The 19730-nt window shown below is 42.1% G+C and overlaps 2 protein-coding genes across 3 annotated transcripts; both read left to right on the forward strand.

Moving 5' to 3' along the window:
- Positions 1-233: 233 nt before the first annotated feature.
- LOC136449018 (ribosome biogenesis protein BMS1 homolog) lies at positions 234-15657 on the forward strand. Of its 2 annotated transcripts, XM_066448782.1 has the most exons (22): positions 234-357; positions 1153-1331; positions 1628-1818; positions 2345-2424; positions 3341-3529; positions 4095-4237; positions 4861-4982; positions 5497-5699; positions 6186-6319; positions 6879-7008; positions 7233-7316; positions 7624-8389; positions 8578-8711; positions 9125-9328; positions 9594-9740; positions 10356-10544; positions 11113-11293; positions 11911-12092; positions 12622-12769; positions 13566-13735; positions 14334-14489; positions 14968-15657. In XM_066448782.1, the coding sequence occupies exons 2-22, from the start codon at positions 1159-1161 to the stop codon at positions 15208-15210; spliced, it is 3969 nt and encodes a 1322-aa protein (XP_066304879.1). In that variant the 5' UTR covers positions 234-357; positions 1153-1158; the 3' UTR covers positions 15211-15657. The 2 variants fall into 2 exon arrangements, with proteins under 2 accessions (XP_066304879.1, XP_066304880.1); XM_066448783.1 differs by lacking the exons at positions 13566-13735; positions 14334-14489; positions 14968-15657 and adding an exon at positions 13230-13298.
- A 1241-nt stretch (positions 15658-16898) lies between these two features.
- On the forward strand, positions 16899-19543 carry LOC136449019 (uncharacterized). Its single transcript, XM_066448784.1, has 4 exons — positions 16899-17143; positions 17842-18000; positions 18678-18832; positions 19117-19543. The coding sequence occupies exons 1-4, from the start codon at positions 17059-17061 to the stop codon at positions 19189-19191; spliced, it is 474 nt and encodes a 157-aa protein (XP_066304881.1). The 5' UTR covers positions 16899-17058; the 3' UTR covers positions 19192-19543.
- The last annotated feature ends 187 nt before the right edge of the window (positions 19544-19730 follow it).

The raw sequence follows: 19730 nt of genomic DNA on the forward strand, positions 1-19730 counted from the left end.
TGATCTTTATGTTGACTATGTTTTTGGTAGTTTTGTGTGGTTTTTGGTTTGAAATAAAGGTCACTCGTAACGTTAACTTCTGTGATTTGCAAAAGTTTCAATGCATGTTTCATAAATCAAAGAGTTTGGAATAGAAATGAGAAGTCCAGAACAAAAGACAAGAAGTCCTCGTGGACTCCCCCCCCCCCCCCCCACCGTGACAATGTAACATTCCTATTCTTCCGGATATCCCAGCATTCTTTGGAAAGCAACATGGCGGCGGCCATGTGTTTGGAAAAGTTTGTGTAGATTTACCTTCGATTTTTCAGAAATGCTGCCCACAGTATCAATGTAATTTACATCGGAGGGGTCTAACCGGTAAGGATGAACGATAGATTGTATCTGCTGATGACCTTCTTACCGTATATCAGACGTTTTATACTCTTAAAGACCGATCTGTTTTAGGGGAGGGGGCGCACATGTTTAAACTGTTTAGTTCCAGGCTCTGCATTTTCGATGAAGGCAGAGCCTGGAGGAACTACTAGTATACAGAATGACACTCAGGCTAACACATGTGTGACTGAGTCGTTAGAAAGACTTGTTTATTTACTACAAATTAATTTATTGTTCAGAACGCGCGCGATTCTCTCTTATCACAATATTTGCGGTAGTACAAAGGCCATCAAGAAGATACAATATTATACTAACTTCTTATTGAACCTCCCTGGCTCCATCCAAAGAAATGCAACACCAGAAGTGTAAAGAAAAAAAGAGCATCAACGATCTAGTCATAACTCTTACTGTAAAAGCAGAAATGTTCACAAAGGTTTAATGTTTGCAGTTTTTGCGATGAATTATTCACAGCGAACTTGAAACCGCTCAAAAATGTTCTGTTTTCTGACTATGGTCCTTTTTTTTTGTCTCTAATGCAAACTTAAATCCACCACGTTCACTTTGACTTCATACTCTCCTTACCATGAAGTTAATTCCCTGTGTGCAATGTACAGTACTGTTTATTTATTTATTTATTAATCTTTAGGGTAGTCCCTTCAGTTGTGTGGCTATTGGGAGGTTTAATTATTTGCCATGGGAATTTTACTGAACATCACCCCTTAGTTGGGGTAAAACGTTCTCTGTAACTTAGTGTAAGAAATTGATGTCAATTTTTCGCAGTGAAAAATGAGTGAGTTTGAAGCCGCCAGTCAGAAGCCCCACAGGGCACGCCAACATGGCCGCAAGCAGGAGAAGAAGAAGGCAAAAACTACGCAGGATGAAAACCTGTCGGCCAAACAACGGAACCCCAAGGCCTTCACCGCACAGTCAGCCGTGCGCATGGCCAGGCAATACAGGAGGTAACTGGTCTGTTTGTATGTAGCTTTGATACAATGTGTGGATTTGTGAACAATTCCCACAAGAAAGGTACAATGTATATACAATGTGTATGACTCAGTTATAACAGATATTATCCTATATGATATAGGTAGGATATAGAGCAATAGTAATAGTGTTATAAGTTACTTAGAATAAATTATAAACTTGGGTGCATTACCACATTGTCCTTGTCTCTGTTGAAAAGCAAGTGAAAACAGGATTTTAAAAACCTTGTAAGGTTACATTGCACTAAGATGACCATTATTCCTACCGACAGGGCTCAAGATGTGAAGACCAAGAAACAGCATATCCCGTACGTGGATAGAACCCCCCTGGAGCCCCCTCCCATCGTGGTAGGGATTGTGGGACCCCCCAAGGTGGGCAAGTCTACCCTGATGCAGTGTCTGATCAAGAACTTCACTAAGCAGAAACTGTCCAATGTCCAGGGACCTGTCACTATTGTGTCTGGTAAGGGAATAGTGCATCTCTGCTAGAGAATAACTGTTGTCACTTTAAAGGTTATTAGATATTTGAAAAATGTATCACTGCATATTATTTTATGTGTTGCAATTATTTCAAAGTCAAGTACTTCAAAATCTTACACTTACAGTCTATACACATCATGTCAAAAGTGATACCTGTAACCATAACACTAACAGACACTAAACTAATGCAAAGATAAAGAGGACACTCAGAATTGTGATCATCGGTCTTTTATATCTACATCGATTAGTGTGTTTTTATGCAAGTGTCTCTTTTGGCAGATTGTCTTTGACACTTTAGGTATGACTCATGAGTTGGTTAGAAAATAAGAGTGACTATATGGTTAGAAGTGTAATGAGAATTTAATGTTTCTTATGACTTATTCAGAAAGTCAATTTTAAATCCACACAGACCTAACCAGTGCCTATTTCTACCAGTACTCAGAAGTATATTGATTCAGTTATGTTGTGTTATGTTGTGTTGTGTTAAAGTTGAAAAATTTTCCCACCAGGCAAAAAGAGGAGACTGACTCTGTTTGAATGTGGGAATGACATCAGCTCCATGATAGACATCGCCAAGGTTGCTGACCTGGTAGGTACTTTATGTCCTGGGTGGTTTGACAGTTTTATTATCTCCATGAAAAATGGAGATATAGTTTTGGGTGTGTCTGTGTGTGTGTGTGTGTGTGTGTGTTTGTTTCCGGACAACTGTAATCAGCATAACACAAGAACCTCTTTATGGATTACAATGAAATTTGGTCTGTGGGCGGGTGTTGTGAAGCCAAAATTCAAGGTCGATTTTGAGCCCCCCGGTATGTGACCTTAATACTGCAGCAGAACTTCTTTTTTTCTATCTTTTGACCTGGACATGCTATGGTCTTGATTTTTTGGTGGCAGATAGCTTGTGATGTAATGAAGACTTGGTGTGGGTTTGGGCCCCCTAGCAGCTTGTTCTGGAACTGCAGGGGCGTTATTGTGAAAATCTTCTAAGGAGAATAACTGAACAGAGGAACGTTGGATTTCCATGATATTTGGTATGCAGGTAGCTTGTTCAGAAACAGGACCTCATGGACCTGGAACAACCAAACCACATCCTCTTTACAAAAGGTTTATGAATAGGTACATAACCAGTGGAAGCTAGATTAAGATATTTAGAATATTATTCAATAGATGAAACCAATTTCTTTTGTGACATTTGCACAGGGACATATATGGGTTTTACTGATTAATTGTATTGCCATTGGGTGCCATGTTATTTAGTTTAGTGACGTCGGTGTGGCTCAGTGGTTAGAGCGTTGGACTTTAAACCAATAGTTCACGGGTTCGATGCTCACCATGCCCAGACGTTGTGCCCTTGGTAAAGGCACTTAACACGTCCTTCCCTGGCTCTTCAGGTACTCAGTCTAAAAGTGTGCCAAAAATACACTACAGATTTTGGTTGCTGATGTGCTATCATCTAGCACATTTGCTATTCAATGTAATGAATTGAATGTGATCCATTATTTCAGGTTCTCCTGCTGATCGATGCCAGTTTTGGTTTTGAGATGGAGATTTTTGAGTTCCTGAACATTTGCCAAGTGCACGGCTTCCCCAAGATCATGGGCGTGCTCACCCACCTGGACCACTTCAAGAACAACAAGCAGCTCAGGAACACCAAGAAGAGACTCAAGCACAGGTTCTGGACAGATGTCTATCCTGTGAGTTAGCCTTTCTAAGAGGAACAGATCAGGACCAGTCCTGACTCAATTAGCAGTTCAACCAATGATAACATGGCAATTAGCAGTTCAAACAATGCGAGAGCGACTTTGCATGGCTGTCAAATGTCTTGTATTTCTATGTTTTATTTTTGCAGACCTAAATGGGCAGGCCTAAGGGATTGGCCTATTATCCACAACCTGGGGTATAGAGTATCACAGGTCACTGGGCATTTGAAAATCTCACTAACTTGAAAGGTGTAGAGGTTATGACAAAAATGAAGACATCATATAGAGTAAAGCATGCACTTTTGTCAAACATAACTACACATCCAAGTTGAAGTACACATTTTAAGGCTTTTAAAATGTTGATTGGGATTTCCAATATCTTCTGACTTACCAAACTTAAAGGTGACTAGTTTTTACCCTGTTATTATCTAGCCTTAGCTGATCTCCATAACAATGAGGGAAAATTACTAGTATTGTCCCTGATATATTTTGATATATTTCTGTGACTATGGTGTTGGTATCACTTTTTGCATAACCTTTTGTGTAATTGTTGTTATAGGGTGCGAAGTTGTTCTACCTGTCTGGTATGGTGTATGGAGAGTACCAGAAGACTGAGATTCACAACCTCGGCCGCTTCATCTCCGTGATGAAGTTCCGCCAGCTCCAGTGGAGAACAACCCACCCCTACGTCCTCGCAGACAGGTGGGTCCTGCATAACAGACTCATGAACATGCTTTTGTGTGCTACTCTCTCTCTCTCCAATTTTACGTCTTTTATTCCCCATCATATGAATGGGGGAGCCCCAGAACTCCTCATCAAGTGCAAGTCTTTTTTGTAGCAAGAGTTTTTATGGCTGGATGCCCTTCCTAACGCCTACCCAAACCCTACTTCTGGGCTTAGGACATGGGAAATATGTTTTAAGTGCCTTTCCCAAGGGCACAACGTCTGGGTGCATGTCCGGACATGTCTGGGTACTCCACTGGGGATTGAACCTGGGTCTCGTTGGTTCATAGCCAGATGCTCTGCCACTATGCCACACAGATGCCACATGCAGTCAAAAGACAGGTTGACATATGGATGACATGCATGCAACTTGTGTAACTGCAACTCGTGTATTCTCGCTGAAACAATCGTTGATACAACACCTACCAATGACACCAGACAGGGAAGCATGTTCTTTTAGTTGACCTTTGATTGAGACTTTCAGCAATAAATTGAAATAAAAATCTTAGGGTTAATTGCGTATTCTCAAAATTACATTTGTTTTTTTTAGTCCTTAGTGGCTAGTGTTACTTAGATCTATTTTGTCGTTGTTTTTCATGTAGGATGGAAGATCTAACAGGCCCAGAAGATGTGAGACAGAACCCGAAGTGCGACAGGACGGTGGCGCTGTACGGTTTTCTACGTGGGGCTCACATGAGAGCCAACAGCAGTGTGCACATTCCAGGTAACTCTTCTATAACAATGGGATTTTCCCCATAACTATCATGGATAAATTGTGGTCAAGTATAGTAGGAGCATCCTTAGTTACAGAATGGAGGAAAGTGCTGCTATGGTGGTTGCTGTCTTTCTATTCATTCATTCATTCATTCATTGAGATTTACCACATTTATGGAAGGATTGACCTAACAGGTGACTATCACCTTTGCATGAAGTTATTCCAGAGACCAGGCTGAAAGGTTTGATCGACCCACAGTGTGATAGACTCCTTATGAATAAGTATGGTGGAGTCTTTAACATGTCTTAGGTGTGACTCTCCTCAAACAAATTGAAGACTTCCAGCTTTACTTCCCATCCAAGAGGATGTCTTAAGGATGTCTCTAGCTACTCATTTTCACCTGAGTCAAGTGAAGAATTCGGTGGAAAGTGCTTTTATCAAAGGGCACACCACTGGGGCCTACCAGGGATTTGAACCCCAAACCCAACATCCCTAACCACAAGCAACCCTGCCACCTTTCCAGGTTGTGGCGACTTTGTGGTTCAAGACGTCAGCATGCTCCACGACCCTTGTCCCCTCCCCGACAAGGAGAAGAAGCGAGCGCTAAACCAGAAGGAGCGACTGATCTACGCTCCCTTCTCCGGGGTGGGGGGGATCGTGTACGACAAGGACGCTGTGTACATAGACCTGGGAGGGAGCCACCATCATCAGAAGGAACCTGAGCAGGTAAAGGCTGTCAAGTTTGAATGATATGCAGATTTCTACATTATGTATGTAAAGGTGACATGATCCTGTATATATATATACACATGTACAGGGGTTCATCTAAATCAAGAAAGAGGGGCGCTGTGCCCTCTTGTCTCAGCCCAGTGCCCCCTTGTCAAATTCAGATTTTAGCTTAATATCTAGCATACACATATAATTCGCTCCCTCGCCTGTGTGTGCTCCCTCTTATTCAATTTTTCTAGAAAAACCCCTGCATGTATATATATTGATGTATGTTTGTTCTGGTATGCTAACAGTCTTCCATTGCTTTAACAATCACAATATTTTCTTGAAAGAAATTGAATAGAAGTTATTTGGATCATACATTCTGATAAATCAGGAAAGCTCTGGCCAGCCCCAAAGAAAACTTTTCCTTTTGTGAAGTGATTGTACCATGAAGCAATGAATCCTTGTCTGATTACAATGGAAAATTTCCTTCATCCTTAGATCACCCCTGGTTCCACCCATGAGTTGGTATCTTCCATCATTGACACCAAACACACTATTGACACCAAGATGGCTGCCAGCGAAGTCAGCATCTTCAGGGGATCTGTGCCAGTCACGTCCACACAAGTGGAAAGGTAAACTGTAGCACCTGAAGCAGTATAAAGTAGAATGGATTCATTCCTCAAGCTAACCGACATCTTTCATACTGCAGTCGTCCCTCAGTAAGACATCTGGAGCCGCATAGTTCTCGTCTAGAACTTTTATTCAGTCTGTTACCAGGACTAGGGGGCCTAAAATCATAGCAGTACCCAACAAGTCAAATATGAAAATGTGATCAACTTACACAACCATGTGTTTTTACCTAGCCGACGTTTTGATGACTGTCTGCCAACTTCCTCAGGGCAATAATGACTGGTTCCATTTTGCTAGATGTCACTGCTGCAGTGTGAAGAATTGATGGATGTCATCCATATAAGTCAGTGTGACCTTAGTTTCCAAAGCAGAAATGACATCTAATGTTAGTTTCCAAAGCAGAAATGACATCTAATGTTAGTTTCCAAAGCAGAGATGACATCTAATGTTAGTTTCCAAAGCAGAGATGACATCTAATGTTAGTTTCCAAAGCAGAAATGACATCTAATGTTAGTTTCCAAAGCAGAAATGACATCTAATGTTTGTTTCTGTGATGTGCAGCTCAGCATCAGGACCACAGGAAGAGATGGTGACCGATGAGACAACAGGAAGGACCCGGAGGAGGGCAGTGTTTGAGGAGGAGGAGGAGGGAGGAGAGAATAGCAGTGAGGAGGAGAGAGATGATGAAGAGGTATGTGAAGAGGTAGCTGATGACAACAAGATACCATGTACTTGTCTTGTGTGTAAAAATGTTAACATTACAGTACTGTACAGTGCCCAGTTATCAGTTTGCTGACTACGGTTGTTCAGGGATAACTGTCTAGTGGAGAGGGGGCCTAAAGGAAGATAGATTGTTGATATATCCCAAACACTGAAGAGGTTTGTTGATGAAGGTCTAAATTTCTTTCTGTTCAGGATGAAGATGGAATGACACAGGTGGATCCAGAGGTGTCTTTCAGAACACCTGGAGATGGACATGCTTCAAAGAAAAGAAAAGTGGTAAGAGTTTGAAAAGTCTGTATGATACAGAATAAATGTCTTATTCAAATGTTCTATTTTTATCTCACTCTCAATATTGTATTCTAATTAGCAACACTACGTACAAAAAATTTGTTCTTGTGACTCACTATCTATGTTCCTAAAACTTAAATGAGATTTTTAAAAATTCTCAGAATCAAAAATTGACCATGTTGTCACTATGAAGTTGGTTTTGAGGTTTTCCACCTTTGCTGTCGTTATTGTTGTGTTTATTTGTCATTGAGATAAATGTACTCATAAGTCTTTCATTGTATATTTTTTGGCCCAGACGGGACAGGAAAAAGATGGGTACACTTTTGCCGACAGCGACGACGACCTGGAAGTGGATTGGGACATCCTGCACCCTCCTGGAAAAACACCAGTCCCCAAAATGACTGCCACCTCAAAAACTGTGAAAACAACAGAAGAAGAAGACAACACTGACAAAGACGATGATTCAGAGGATGATGATGGAGATGAGGAGATGGATGTTGCCATGGAAACTACTAAGGAGAAAAATCCTTCCACACAGTTGGGGAGAGACTCATTAAGGACAAAGAACGCACCCAGAGAAACCACTACAGAAGTTGATGTTCCCAAAACAATGGCCAACTTAAAACAGGATGAAGGTTCTGCTGGCATTGTGGAACAGAAAGCAAAGAAGGTGGATTCCAAGGCTGAGAAATCTGATTCTGAAATGAATAGCAACATGTCTGATTCCTCTGGTGGAGAGGATGTGGATGAGGATGCAGGGAGTGAGTTAGATGATGATGATGATGATGGAGATAGTGATGATGAGGTGGATGAAGAAGAGGATGATGATGAGGACGAGGAGGAGGACAGTTCTATTGAGGAGTATGGAGATGAGGAGGAGAAAGATGAGAGGATCACACCAGACGAAACAAGTGCAGTTCTACCCTTGGAGACAGAGGGCGCATTGAAGTGGAAGGAAAATCTTTCCCAGAAGGCGACCGATGCATTCCTGCGTCGCCAAGCGGACACACCCAACCTGAGGAAACTGGTCTATGGTAGAGTGGCTGAGGACCAGTCTTCAGGTAGGACTTCTAAATTATACTGGTCACTCATTACAACTCCACAGTTTGGAGAAACACTGGAATTGGTGAAACCTAACTTAAATATATGCTTAATATCAACTTCTGATGTCATGATTATTGGTTGATTGCTTGATTGCTTGCTTGCTTGCTTGATTGATTGATTGATTGATTGATTGATCTTTCCACAGATGAGGAAGATGATGAACTTGGTGGACTGTTCAAAAGAACAACGAAAAAGAGTGAGGGAAGGAGGGGAGGACCCAATGATCTGGACTGTGCCAAGTTTCCCATTACAACGGGGGAGGCCAGGGAGTTTGAAGAGGTGAAGATTCCATTTGTTTGGTTCAGATGACGTGTAAAGCTCTTTATCAAGGAATAACCTATCAGTTTTAAGAACTTAACTGAATGCTTGCATATTTTCTACAATTTCTGAGTTTCAATGTGAAACCACTTTCACTGCTCACTATTGTCCTGCAAAACAAAGATTTTCTATTAAAGCTTGGCACCTAAACAGGTTTGAATTTGTGTTCATAGTATGATGGGAGATATCAAGAGGCCAAACAAAGTTTTTTTGTGTTAAGAATCTTCAACCTTTTCACTGATGCCTAACCCTGTAGCTAATGCTAATTTGGTGTCTAAAGGATTCATTAGCAAGGAGCGTATTAAGTTACTGTAATTCAGGCTCTCAAAGATTTATCTACATTTCCCCCTCTTTTATTATTTGTTACCTTCTAGATCTACGACTTGATCAAGGACTGTTTCGTGACTGGAGACTGGGGTACCCAGGATGCAAAGAGGCAGCTGGAGGAGGACGAGGCTCTGTATGGGGACTTTGAGGATCTTGAAACCGGGGAGACCCATACTGCACAGACAGAAGAGAAGGAGGAGGAGGGTGGTGAAGACCAGAAGGATAACCAGGAGGACCAGAACAGTGGAGAGGTGGTTTGAGGAGCTACACACATATGCACCTCTCTCTTGATTTATTGTTGTAGTTGCATGGTATTGTTATTTCATTGCTGAAGACAGTTGACAGTATAGTTGAAGACATATTTAACTCACACAGAATATTTACAAAATTTATCTTTTTCTTAAATCCCTCTTTCTTAACCACAGACAGTTGACAGTATAGTTGAAGACATATTTAACTCACACAGAATATTTACAAAATTTATCTTTTTCTTAAATCCCTCTTTCTTAACCACAGACAACGTCGGTAGACAAGACGGCACAAGAGAAGCTACTTGAGAAGAAGAGGAAACTGAAGGAGTTGTTCAATGCTGAGTACGACAATGAGGAGGGAGGAGAGTCTTATTACGACAGCCTGAAACAGGAGTTAGAGCAGCAAGCACAGGTAAGGGGGCACACCCCATGGCCAGTTTGGGGCACAGTCACATTCGTGAAAGGTTGTTGTAGTACTTGCACGATTTTGATGTCGTAAGATTTTCAAGAAGGCAGTGACAGAACCATCATCATCATCATCGGTCTTCCTCTTACGAGGTGAAGCAAATAAAGTTCGTTTTCCAGAATTTCTTGTCATTCATTACAGAAAGGAGTTCCTGTCCTTCCAAATTAGTTTCAGTTTCTATGAGTTTCTTGAGAGTTGTGATTGGTCGACCAATCCTTCTGTTTGCGTCTGGGTTCCAAAGCAGAAGCTTTCCCGCTGTGACAGAACCAATTGACAACAACTCCGTTGGCAAGGATCTACGACAGCATCTTCATCAGCAAGACAGCTAAATTTTGTACACCACATGCACGACGATCCCAAGAATTCCTGTAGCGAGTGTAGGAGCCCCAATAGTAATCGGATGGCACCCAGGCTAGACAGTGACAAGTGACCGTACCAATTCAATTTTCTTTCCTGTGGTTAGGAGTTCTTCATACAGACTGATGTTTTGCTTGACTCTTTTTCATACCTCATCATTTATTATGACTCAAGAACACAATGTTGACTACAAACACTGTTTAGATGAACCGGGCGGAGTTTGAGGACATGGATGCGGAGACGCGTGCCCAGTACGAGGGTTACCGACCGGGGATGTACGTGCGCCTGGAGGTACCTGGCATGCCCTGTGAGTTTGTCACCAACTTCGACGCCTCCTACCCGGTGATCGTTGGTGCCTTGATGAGTGGTGAGGACAGTGTAGGATATGTGCAGGTGAGATCACTTGTAGTCACACCATGTAAGCCTAATACTGCAATATACGTGAATGTTATTTATCACAATGCCTCTGTATAAAGATGGGAAAGTCTTTAAACAGGCTGTGAAATCAGGACCTATCTGACCTTGGCTCTCATTATGATTTTGAGTTGTGTTTCGAAAATAATTTAATCAGGTTGGTAGAACATAGGATATTTAGAGTTTCTTTTATCACAACCGCAAAAGCGCCACCTGCATCAGCTACTTATAGCGGTGAGAAGCAGTACTCCAGTCAGAAGCTCTGAAGAAGGTGTCTGACAGACACCGAAACGTCAGCAGGTGAGATTACCTGGTTGTGATAAAAGAAACTCTAAATATCCTGAGTTGTGTTTGTTTGAGTTATTTCTATAAGTTATTACCCTCATGTTCAATGGTTGCTACTTTATGTTAAATTGTTGTGAATGTATGATTTGGTAAGATTATGTTTTGGAATTTTCTTTTGTATCGTGATTTGTTATAATTTTGTGACGTTACACTATTTGTACAGTTACACTGGAAATGACAAAACTTAACAATTTCCTTTAAGATGCGGCTGAAGAAGCATCGCTGGCACAAGAGGATCTTAAAGACGCGTGACCCCCTGATCTTCTCTGTCGGCTGGAGAAGATTTCAGAGCGTGCCGCTGTACAGCATCCAGGACCACAACATGCGTAACCGCCTGCTGAAGTACACTCCAGAGCACCTGCACTGCAGCACCACCATCTGGGGTATGTTGGTACTGCAGCTGTTTGTTTGTTTTGTTGATTGAACATAATATATAACTAGTTCCATCTGGTTAGAAAGGAAATGATTAAATGAAATGATGAGCAGAGGCAGCCAGAAACCTGGTGTATGCAAGTGTTTTTTTCCCGCACAAATGATTTAATGACATCAAACTGGCATGTTAGTCTCAATCAATCAATCACTCAAACTTGTACATGTATGTATTGATTCTGTTTTCAAGAAGGAAGTGTGGGCCCCTTAGATTTTAGCCAGATTAGCAATGATTGTTCTGTAAATGATAGGATGTTGTTGCTTTTTGCCATGTAGTGCCTAGTAGCACTTTGGTCTGCAAGTTTCCTTGGTTGTTAACCCTTCCCCTTTTAACATACTCAATGTACCACCTCAAACACAGGACTGCCATTTTACGTCCCTTCCGATGGGTGGTTGCAGCCCCAAACTTCCCAGGATTTGAACTGTGTTTTTCAGTTCCCAACTAATTGGAACCAGGAGCTCAACTGTGAGGCTGCTACCAGTTGAGCTACAGGGACATCCCCACAAGAATGGTAGGAACATGATAGGAAATGATCTGGTCCAACCAACCGTGCCTTCTGTCCACTCCCAGGTCCCATCACCCCACAGGGCACAGGCATCCTGTGTGTCCAGTCCGTCGGGGATCGGTCGTCAGACTTCAGGATAGCCACCACGGGAGTCGTGGTGGAACTGGACAAGTCTGTCAACATTGTGAAGAAACTCAAGCTGACGGGATACCCGCTCAAGATATACAAGAACACAGCATTTATCAAGGTATTCTTATAATTACCACCCTTTAAGACACCATTTTAGTCTTTTACATTCCAAACATTAAAAAAAATTCCTGATACCGCCCTTTTAGTATTTTACATTCCAAACGTTGAAAAAAATTCCTGATACCACCCTTTTAGTCTTTTACATTCCAAACATTGAAAAAAATTCCTGATACCACACTTTTAGTCTTACATTCCAAACATTGAAAAAAATTCCTGATACCGCCCTTTTAGTCTTTTACATTCCAAACATTGAAAATAATTCCTGATACCTCCCTTTTAGTATTTTACATTCCAAACATTGAAAAAAAATCCTGATTTCCAGTTCTTAGGATGGGATGCTTGTTTGTTTATCTATTTGCACAACAAGAAATGACATGATATGATAAACAATGTGCAGAAAGAGGGAAGAAGCATACATGTCTTATACAACCCCCTCCTCCATTATGCTAATTGAAATTGACAATAGTACTAAGGCATGATCAGGTTCATTGTGCCTGTTGAGACATGTTTCGTTTTTGCTCGTGCAGGACATGTTTAACTCCATCCTGGAGGTGGCCAAGTTTGAAGGAGCCACGGTGAGGACAGTGAGTGGAATAAGGGGGACCATCAAGAAAGCTATCAAGGCTCCGGAAGGGGCCTTCAGGGCCACGTTTGAGGACAAAATCAAACTGAGCGGTACGTTATCACGAAAGCACATCTGTGTTAGTAGGTTACTAGTACATGATTTAAGTTAAGATTTGCCATTGAACTTGGAAATTGTGTGGCCTCAATCTCAATTCTACATGTATTTGTGTTTGTATATAGTATAGGACTCAAGGTAGAATAGTAATCATGATATAGTATGTTTGTGCATATCTGGTGCCCAGTCCGCAACACTAAAGCCCCCATTACCACATGTTCTACCCCACAGATATGCCCAGTCCAAGTTCCCAGACTGTACAACCCTCTGACCAACCTCTCTATCCCACAGAATGATATAGTATTTGTGCATATCTGGTACCCAGTCCGCAACACTAAAGCCCCCTTACCACCTTCTGTTCTATCTCACAGATATAACATTTGTGCATACATGGTGCCCCGTCCAAGTTCCCCCATAGTACAGCCCTTTCACCACCCTCTGTTCTATTCCACACAGATATAGTGTTTGTGCGTACATGGTGCCCCGTCCAAGTTCCCCCATAGTACAGCCCTTTCACCACCCTCTGTTCTATTCCACACAGATATAGTGTTTGTGCATACATGGTACCCAGTCCAAGATCCCCCATAGTAGCCCTTTCACCACCCTCTGTTCTATTCCTCACAGATATAGTGTTTGTGCATACATGGTGCCCCGTCCAAGATCCCCCATAGTAGCCCTTTCACCACCCTCTGTTCTATTCCACACAGATATAGTGTTTGTGCGTACATGGTGCCCCGTCCAAGTTCCCCCATAGTACAGCCCTTTCACCACCCTCTGTTCTATTCCTCACAGATATAGTGTTTGTGCGTACATGGTGCCCAGTCCAAGTGCCCAGACTGTACAACCCCCTGACCACCCTCCTGTTGGCTGAGAAGGACAAGTGGTCTGGGATGAAGACTGTAGGACAGCTCAAGTTTGAGAGGAGCATCAGGAACAACCCCAGTCAGGACTCGCTCTACAAGGTGAAGACTGGTTCGGTTTAGTTTAGTTCATGTTTCAAAACTGCAGAGTAGTTTCTATCAAGATACGCCTCCACAGTGTGTTCAAATATGGATTAAGATAACTTGCAGTGTTGACATTCTTGCATTGTTTAGTAAAATACTGGAGTTTACTTCTTTCTATTCGTTTTGATTTGAATAATCCGTCATTGGCAACAAATAAAAAAGCTGTAGAAGACAATGATGGCCAGCCTCAGTGCTAAGCATTGACATGCAGCAAGGATGATGATGTTTGTTTATTTAGAAGATCTCCATTAGGGACAGTACATGATATATACTGTAAATGCAGAAAGGTTTGAGGTGCCGTGGTTTTATGTTCGTGGTTTTTGCGTTGAAATCTTTACCGCAAACTTAAAACCACCGCGAAAAGCTATTCCATTGTGTGGCTGTAGCACTACCATTGTTTCAAAAGCAAACTCAACATTTCAAAAACATTTCTGCATGTACAGTATTTCACAAATCTTCCTGGAGTCGTATGATGATGATTTGTTTTTTTTTTCAGAGCAAAAGTTGTGACTATGACTATGTGATAACTCTTTCTTGATTCTGTCCCTCCCTGTAGCCCGTAGAGAGAAAGCCCCAGAGGTTCCGGCCCCTGAGAGTGCCAGTTAAGCTTCAGCAGCACCTTCCCTTCAAAACCAAACCTAAACAGAACCCTGCCAAACCAGTCAAGGTTATGGACAGGCCCGTTGTCATCATGGAACCGCACGAGAGAAAGGTAGGATAATCTTTTTTTTTTTTATTGTTAGACATTCAGAAAAATAATAAGACTTAGTGACTGTATAAACTGTCTAATTAAAGCCCTAGTTACACAGTCAGGATCTTCCCACGACTTTGCTCTTGGCAAGTCCCCAACCAGAGATGGTGCTGGGTTGGGAGTAGCCTGGAATCCATCCTATTCTAGCTCCAGTTTGATTGCATCTTAGAAGAACATGACTTTCCCAACTTTGATTTGCCGAAATTCATAGTCGGCTGGCACAGACAACATTTAAAGACTAGTGGGCAACCTCCCAGACGAACTCCTTGACCTTGCTTACGATAACCTTGCTCTGGACTAAGTCCCAACCATGGTCTGGAGAAGGTCGGGAGCCAATGCACTACAGGGGCTTAGAGTGAAGTAGGTGGTGTACTACCGGGAAATTTTTTGTCAAGTCTCTCCCTGCAGTGCAGTTCTCATATTCTTCCATTTGTTCCAGGTGGCAGCTCTGATGAAGGCCCTACGATCTGTCCACAAGGACAAGAAAGCCCAGGAGAAGCAAAAGGTCAAAGAACGATACCAGAACTACAGAAAGCTCCTGGAAAAGGAGACTGCCAAAAGGGAAGCACGCGAGAAACAGTCCAAGAAGAAGGTCTACTCCATGATGACTCAGATGGAGACAAAAAGGAAAAAGAAACAGGGACTCAGTCATGATGTGCCTAAAATGGGCAAGTTTGAATAGATGAGAACCCTCAGGAAAGGTTTATTTGCCTTGGTTCCAGAATATATAGGGTAGAGATTGTAATCTGGCAGAATTGCAGATTTTACCAATAGGTATCCAGATCAGAGTCTCTGTCAACAGAATGCTAGGAATGTGATAGGATGGTCTCCCATTAATAAATGCAATGTTTATTTCAATAGAACAGCAGATGCAGATATTATCTTGTGGAGTAAACAAATGATCATCTCAAATAGCAACAGATTGTAAACTTCCCAGTATGTTTTCCAAACCTTTTCAAATTTTCTACAAGCTCAAAGGCAACTGAGAACAGGCGTCAGAAATAGAATTCATCCCCATGATCTACAATTGACAATTTAAGAGACTCAATCATGACATAAAGCTTTTACTACATGTGGTATTGGCAGGTGTTGAAGTGTAAACTGAGATATTAAATGATTCGACAATGTACATGTTATGTTGTAGACTGGTTGGATTCTTTAGTTGAGCTAATCTTACATAGATACTGGACTCAATATTACTACCTAACAGAGTGGACAAATGTAGAACCATTGTTGTGACCAAAGAGCATCAAGGAGTGGTATAGTCATGCTTACACTGAGGAGAAATTACTCCGGGAAGGAGGATGACCGTAAAATTCATAAAAGTATTGGAAATGCTTTTGTTTGCACGTTCGCAGCTAGAACTCACGTTCCCGTCGTCGCATTGGTGTGTTACTTGGCATATCGTTTGCTAGGTTGGGCGTGGTGATGCACGGTGTCTTTGTTACACCGTAACTGCTTTTATCGTCAATTCAATATCGTAATTGCACCCCTATATTGACGCGCAAGTAGAACTGCCCTCCCATAGAGACCGTGCTTAAAGCCGGTCCGCTGTCGCCCAATGTCGTAAGCAGATATAGGGTAGATTCTTTCGCTACTTGCTGTGATTGTATAGTCACTGTTACAAACACCTTACCCACAATGTGCACACTATAAATACTTCAAGGAGAATTGTGTTACGCAACATTACCATATCAGGAGCAATGTCGCGCAAGATGGCCAAAATGAGGGAAAATTTCACGCATCAGAAGGTGCGCATTTGCTCAAAGCAAACAATAGAACCAGGCGTGGCAGTACTAGAAAACTGGACGTGACCGGTTTTGTTAGTCTCTTAGCACAGACAGATAGGTGCAGCGATACCACAAGTCTGGGTGAACAGGCTCTGGTGCTGATATTAACCCTAGTAGCGCGGAACCCCAGCAGTGGGGGCATGTTTTGGTATAGAACTCCAGCAGGACTTAACAATTTCCACAGTCGGGAGAGAAAATAAAGCCAGGGTCTGACTCTGATATAGGTTAATTCGTAATGGTAACTTTATGGTCGGGTTGTTGAATGAAGCTGTTTCTTAAACGGTATTTGGCCATTCGCAACACTGAACTGCAACATAAGCATTACTGTTTTTCAATTAAAACAAGAACAGGCTGACAGCTTGATTGTTACAAACAGCCTGAGGTCTATCCCTGTGTGAGTTAAGTCCATTCTACGTGTGGTTGCCCTTCCAACGATTGCAGCAAACATAACTGCAGAAGTCTTGATGTCAGGCTATGTTGTTAATCACTTGTTGACTTGAAAAATTCCAAGGTTGCTCCCGCCCTGGGGGATAATTACCGAACGGAATGAAGAACTGGTTTAGGCCTCACTGCAACCTCTTTTTAAGGCGTTGTTCATATCACAAAGTACGGTGGCATCATTTGAACCAAGTTACAGCCTACGCAGGGTTTCTGAAACTCCTGGCCTTTAATCTGGTGAGAACTGTGCATCACGATTTTAATCCTACTTTCAAGTTCGAGTTACTTCAACCTCCAGCACGATGAAGGCAACTATGTGGCTGATAGCAGTGGTTCTCGCCTGCGGTTGGCGCGAAGGCAGATCATGTAACACGAGACCGAGACCGGGTGAGTTTTCTATACTCAATAATGGGGCATTCAAAAGGAACTCTATACCTGATAACAAGGGTAGCTTCATAAATGTGGGGCCTCACCCGGAAAAATTATGATCAATTTAATCAAATGGCGCGCATGTGTCTTCCCAAAAAGTCTTTTATGCGCAGTTTGATACAATGTCAGTTCTTCGCAGTGCCTGCGTCATGAGTATAAAGAACTACTAGTATTCGACAAGACTACGTGTCAAACATGTCGGCCTCAGGCCAATAGTTCAGTAATCACCTGATATCATTCTAAGTCTGATATACAAAGCGTGAATTTATCTCCGAATTTTTTAATTATCCAGTTGTAGAGTTTGAATCCTCTCATATATTGTTTACCAGGATGTCTAACATTCGCAAACGTAACACTTCTAAAAGTTTAGAACCGGTTGACTGACACGGAAACGAATTGCATTAGATTGACCATTCTTTGAACATACATCAGGGGAATAGAGACGATTAATCTATGACGATGTCTGGCATGCATGTACACAGCACATTACAAAATCACCATATCTTGCACAATTCTACATTGGACCAAATCCTACCATACGTAATACTGAAATATGATGGTTGTTTTGTTCATGACAGGCTACAATACGGGCAATAGAAAACCGGAGGAGTGACCGTGCACGAAATCACAATTTTGTCGTCTTTTATTCTGTCAAGGGTGGCCGAGCTTTTCTCAGCTACTAAACAACTACCCTAGTTACCAGTCCATCAGTTGGGACGGCCTGGTGGACCAGGAGGGTCTTCCTGCCTGGCTGAAGGGGGTGTCGGACAAGAACACGTGCGCCATGAGGGTCAGCCGTGCGCTCACTCACGCGGGTAAGGGCTAAGGCAGTTACTCTCTATAAACAGCCTGGAAAAAATTATTAGACGTAATTACTGTTTCTATTGTCGAAATAGACAATCAATGTTATCACATTCTTGAAGAATATTGGCTGATTACAGTGTACAACATGTGCTCACACTCAACAAACTACCAATGCGCATGGTTGTAAGATACACTTTTTCACGCATTCCCAAGGACAACACAGTTATATGAGCAGTAGCTTCTGCTGTGTAGATACGGTTACTGATCGCCCGGTAGACGCCAGAAGCTATTATACAGCATCAATACTGGAGTGCCCAAAGGATCCATTCTCGGGCCAATAATCTTTCTAATCTACATTTAAATCGATATTCCCTCGCAAATCCCCTGAGCTCCAAATCCCCTGTGCCTCCCTGACTCCGAGCTTTCACACCAAGGACACGCTTTGCAACTTCCACAGGGGCAAGTCATCCTTTCCGCTTCTTCCATACTCAACATTATAGAAGAAAGTTACACGCTAAAAATTTATTTCCTCGTGAATTATATCTCTATGGATCAAGCTCACTCGTGGTAGCTTCTCTGATGGGTGTAATCTAAAAATTAAAGATTTTTAAGGCTAAGGAAACAGACAGCTGTGATCGCAATGAGCTTCGTTTTCGTTTTGTAGCACTAAGATATTGTCCCTTCATAGGAAGGACGATTGCGCCATGGTCCTGCGTTAACTGGTCCGGCGTGAGAGACAGCCAGAGCCGGCCCTACATCATCCGTGTTGCCACCATGCGCTGTTACCTGGAGGACCAGTACGGCCCTGCTGACGTCACCGGAAGTAGTGAAAGCGCTTTCATGGTAAGAGTAAAGTGAGAAAAGTAAAATTGCAGCCATTTATGCCTTTCAGTACCTACAAGAGGCTCCGAAGCATGGGCAGAGAACAGCATGCAAAATAAAACTGAAATGTGGATGACTTATCTGAACATTGTTTTGTCCGTATCATAATCATTGCTTAATATAACTTTTGAAAAGTTCTACGAACCTTCATGTCATGTCAAGTTACTGTAGGACGTCACGAGCTCACCAACAGGATATAGGAGTAGTCTCTTTAGTTGTCATCTGTGTATTTTTCGTCCTAACAGGGAACCAGGGGTATTATCGTGTTCCAAACCTGCGGGTTCCAGGCAGCGACCGGGCACGGGGAACTGTTACTTTAGCGACTGTAGTGACATCAGGCTGTTCGAATTCTAAAACAAATCGATGGCCGTTTGCACTACTACCTGCCACAGCATTAGTTCAGCTGTGATTTGTGTTAGACGCTAACATCGTCAAGTTTGTAGCAAATGACATTACAACATAACGATGCTGTTTGTAGATGAAAGCGCTTACTAGTAGTCATTTTAGCATTTCAACGGAATATTAGTTTTTTTTCTGTATGCAGAAATATCAAGTATTGTCTCTAACCAACTTATCACATGAGGACATGCTTCCCTACTATAACAGCTGTTGGTTGTTAAGTCCCGTTGTGCCTTCAAATAGTCCACATCACTACAAAACGCCCGCATTAGACTTTATCGTGTTTCAGGAAGCGAAGGACAAGAGTTAGATAACATCCGAAATGATTATAAGTAGTGGTGTAAATCTACATGTAATAATTTTTTAAAACTTTCGTTTCTCGTTACATATTAATTAAGATAAGATGATAAACGCATGATAATTTGCTGTATTTGCGTCTCTATTGCTTAATATCTTGCTA

The sequence above is a fragment of the Branchiostoma lanceolatum genome, chromosome 14, assembly GCF_035083965.1.
Source record: "Branchiostoma lanceolatum isolate klBraLanc5 chromosome 14, klBraLanc5.hap2, whole genome shotgun sequence".
NCBI lineage: Eukaryota > Metazoa > Chordata > Leptocardii > Amphioxiformes > Branchiostomatidae > Branchiostoma > Branchiostoma lanceolatum.